Source organism: Gastrolobium bilobum, unplaced genomic scaffold, assembly GCF_033153095.1.
Source record: "Gastrolobium bilobum isolate Gb01-03AN ecotype WA unplaced genomic scaffold, APGP_CSIRO_Gbil_v1 utg29251, whole genome shotgun sequence".
NCBI classification, from domain to species: domain Eukaryota; kingdom Viridiplantae; phylum Streptophyta; class Magnoliopsida; order Fabales; family Fabaceae; genus Gastrolobium; species Gastrolobium bilobum.
The window spans coordinates 51418-55230 of record NW_026898534.1 but is presented as its reverse complement, the minus strand read 5'-3'; the positions used below and the strand labels follow the sequence as shown (position 1 = coordinate 55230).

Here is a 3813-nt window from a genome sequence, read left to right as displayed (position 1 = left end):
TCTTCCTCGATGTAGTGACAAAACAAAGATGGATTGGATTGGATTGGGCCCAAAACAAAGATGCTTCAGAAAATAACACATTAACCATTGCTCGCTCTCAGTGTAGTGTCTGTCAAGTGTGGCCCTGCAATAACCCAAAACTGCAATCAATGTAATGTATCCACTTCACTTCACTTCCAAAACATACATACATGCCTCTCATTCAGATACAAATTGGGCGGGATTCATTTTATAACTCTTTCTTCTCTTTTCCACGAAAAACCCTATCCCCCTTCTCTTCTCACCCTTCAATCAAATCACAAATGGTTACCTTTTCGTTATCATCTCTTCCTTCTAAACGATTCATTGAACCTGACTTGAATGTTCTTCAATTTTTCTTCATGCTTTCTTTCTTTCTTTCTTTCTTTCAATCAACAAAAAAATGGTTACCTTTGGCCGATGCTCAACTCACAATAACTATAATGGATCTCCCTAATGAATTGGGCCCAAGTAAACGGATCCGCAAAAAGCCCCAACACTTGGAAGACTATGAGACTGGCTGATGTCTCATTGGGCTGGGAAGTGGTAATAGAAGTACTTTAATTCACATGATGTAATAAGAGACAATGGTTGACAATTGTAGGAAGGCCCATTATGAATAGGGCACTATAAAGACGTTAGTATCGTATGAATGAGATACGTATATTTTGAATGAATCTTCTTTCTACTCTTTCTTCTCTTTCTTCTCTCTTTCTCTCTCATCTTCTTTTCTTCTAACAACCCCTTAATTCTGAAATTCTGTAATTCCACATTACAATTTGGTTCGTTCGTTGCTTACTCATTCTACTCGATCATGGCGGATAACACAAGAATAAGGGATTTAGCACAGCGATTGGATGCTTTGGAACAACAAAACCATCGATTAGATCTACTAGAACAACAGCTGTGTTTTGCAGAACTGGTTTGGGAGCAGCAACACTTAGGACTCCAAGAGTCTGACGCTCACCTCCAGGAATCACACGCACAAATCCAACAGACATTGCAGCGGATACTTGATGCTCAAAACCAATGAGCGTATTCTCACTCAGGAATTTTGGGATCTGGACCAAGTTCCAAATCTTACACCAATAATACAGATCTGGTTACTTTTTGCCCTCTTAAGCTTACTTTTCCACGATTTAATTCTAGTGATCCAACTTCATGGTTTTTTTCGGTGGATAGATATTGCCAATATTATAGAATCAGTGAAAAGGAACGTTTATTAATTGTTGCATTCCATCTAGATGACCCTGCAGCTTGCTGGTTTAGGGGACTGAGTGATGAAGGGTTACTACCCACTTGGGCTGCATTTGTCATAGTGCTACACAGGCGCTTTGGGCCATCTGAATTCGATGAGCCCATAGGTACCCTTGCTAAACTTCAGCAGCAAGGTTCTGTGGCTGAGTATCAATCTGCATTTGAGGCTGCGGCCAGCAAGGTCCCTGGCCTCTCTGCCACTATGAAATGTGGCCTGTTTATTTCAAGACTTAAATCTCGCATTCACCGTTTGGTTTTACCTCAAAGGCCAGGTGATTGGCATGAAGCGTTGGCTCTAGCTAAAGTTTTTGAAGACCAGCTTAGTGATGAAAAATCCATACGCCCTTGGACGGCTAAACCACCTTTTTCTCCATCCCATAATTCCCAATTTCTTTCATCGTCCCATACAAAACCCTTTCAACCTTTAGCCCTCCCAAACCCCAACTCCACAAAACCCATCCCAGCTATCACCATTCGCCGTTTAAGTCAAGCAGAGATGCAAGTGAAAAGAGATAAGGGTCTATGTTTCAATTGTGATGAGAAATTTGTTTATGGCCACAAATGCAAGGCACGCGCTTCATTATTGTATTTAGAAGGGCTTGAGGAGGATGAACCCCCTGATACTGGTGATCCAGTTCCTGAAACAAACGCACACATAGAAGAGATTGAGGAGGTTCCCGAAATCAGTTTTAATGCTTTATCTGGCACTTATTCCTCAAAGTCATTCAGGTTATTGGGCACTGTGATGGGCCAGTCGGTCCAAATCCTAATTGACGGTGGTAGCACACATAATTTTATCACTCCTAGAGTAGCTACTCACTTACACCTTACATTGCTATCTATTCCACCATTTAATGTGCAGGTGGGGAACGGTGACTCACTTACTTGTTCAGCCATGTGTCAATCGGTTCCTTTAGACATTCAAGGTCGCCGATTCTCAGTGGACTTATTTGTCTTGGAATTACAAGGGGCTGATATGGTATTTGGTGTCCAATGGCTATCAACTTTGGGACCTATTGTGACTGATTACCAAAAGCTGACAATGGGCTTTGTATTTCAAGGGGTACACGTCGTTCTTCAAGGAGAGCAATGGATTGCAGTAAGCTTTATTACTTCCTCTCAATTGCATAAATTAGTGGCTCAGAAGTCTCTGGAGTCTTGTATTATGTGCTTGTCTGCTGTGGCTGCACCACCAACTTTTGCCTCACCGAAACAGAATGACCGTGAGCAGAACCCTGAAGTCCAGACCTTATTGGACCAATACAGAGACGTCTTTGCCGCACCCAATTCCCTACCTCCAGATAGGCCCAATAACCATCGCATACCATTAATTCCTGATGCCAAACCTGTCCAGGTTCGTCCATATAGATACCCGCATTTCCAAAAGATTGAGATAGAGAAACTGGTTGTGAAATGTTACAAAATGGGGTAATTCACTAATAGCAACACCTATTTTGGCTTTGCCAAATTTCAAAGAACCGTTCGTGGTGGAAATAGATGCTTCCGGTATCAGAGTAGGTGCAGTTTTGCTTCAAAATAATCATCCTATTGCTTTCTATAGTAGGAAGTTGGCCCCCACTATGCGCACTAAGTCTACGTATATTCGCTATTACATCCGCAGTGGCTAAATGGAGACAGTACCTATTGGGGGTACCCTTTACCATTCAGATAGATCATAAGAGCTTGCACAACCTCATGAATCAAGTTGTTCAAACATCGGAGCAATAGTCCTTTTTGTCAAAGCTCTTGGGCTTCAATTACTCTATCACATACAAATCTGGTAAAACTAACATTGTGGCAGATGCCTTGTCCAGGCATCCAGAAGGGGCTTTCGACACTACAAAGTCCCATTTGTCTGCTATGAGTGGTCCCATTAGTGATTACAAATCCCTACTACTACAGGAATTACAACAAGATTCCTACTGTAAGAACATCTTACAAGATTTACAGACTGCACCGGCTAAATGGCCCAAATGGAAAGTAAAAGACGGATTGCTGTTCTTTCGCAGCAGCATCGTTCTCCCCATGAATTCCTCCATCATTCCCCACTTATTACATGATTTGCACACCTCGGTCCAGGGGGTCACTCTGGTTTCACTGGTACTCAGCAACGCATTGCCACCAACTTTACCTGGAAAGGAATGAGGAAGACCATTCGTGAGTATGTGGCAAACTGTGAAATTTTTCAAAAGATAAAACCCCTCAATCACTCACCCTTCGGACTGTTAGCACCCATCAAACCACCAGAAGAGACTTAGACTGACTTGAGTATGGATTTCATTACTCACCTGCCCCTGTCTCATGGATCTTCAGCAATCCTTGTCATTGTGGATCGCTTTTCCAAAGGTGCCCAATTTGTAGCCCTTCCACCACGTTAAACCGCAACAAAGATCGCACAGGTGTTATGGGATTCGGTTGGAAAACTCCATGGCATTCCTCGATCCATCATCTCCGACCGTGATCCTTTATTTTTAAGCAATTTTTGGACCACACTCTTTCGCCTGCAAGGGACCACATTACGGTTCAGTTCAGCTTACC

The 3813-nt window shown here is 42.6% G+C and overlaps 1 protein-coding gene across 1 annotated transcript; it reads left to right on the top strand.

Moving 5' to 3' along the window:
- Positions 1–832: 832 nt before the first annotated feature.
- Positions 833–2707, top strand: LOC133317190 (uncharacterized). Its single transcript, XM_061519024.1, has 2 exons — positions 833–940; positions 1142–2707. Exons 1-2 carry the CDS (start codon positions 833–835, stop codon positions 2705–2707), a joined length of 1674 nt encoding a protein of 557 aa, XP_061375008.1.
- Positions 2708–3813: the final 1106 nt, after the last annotated feature.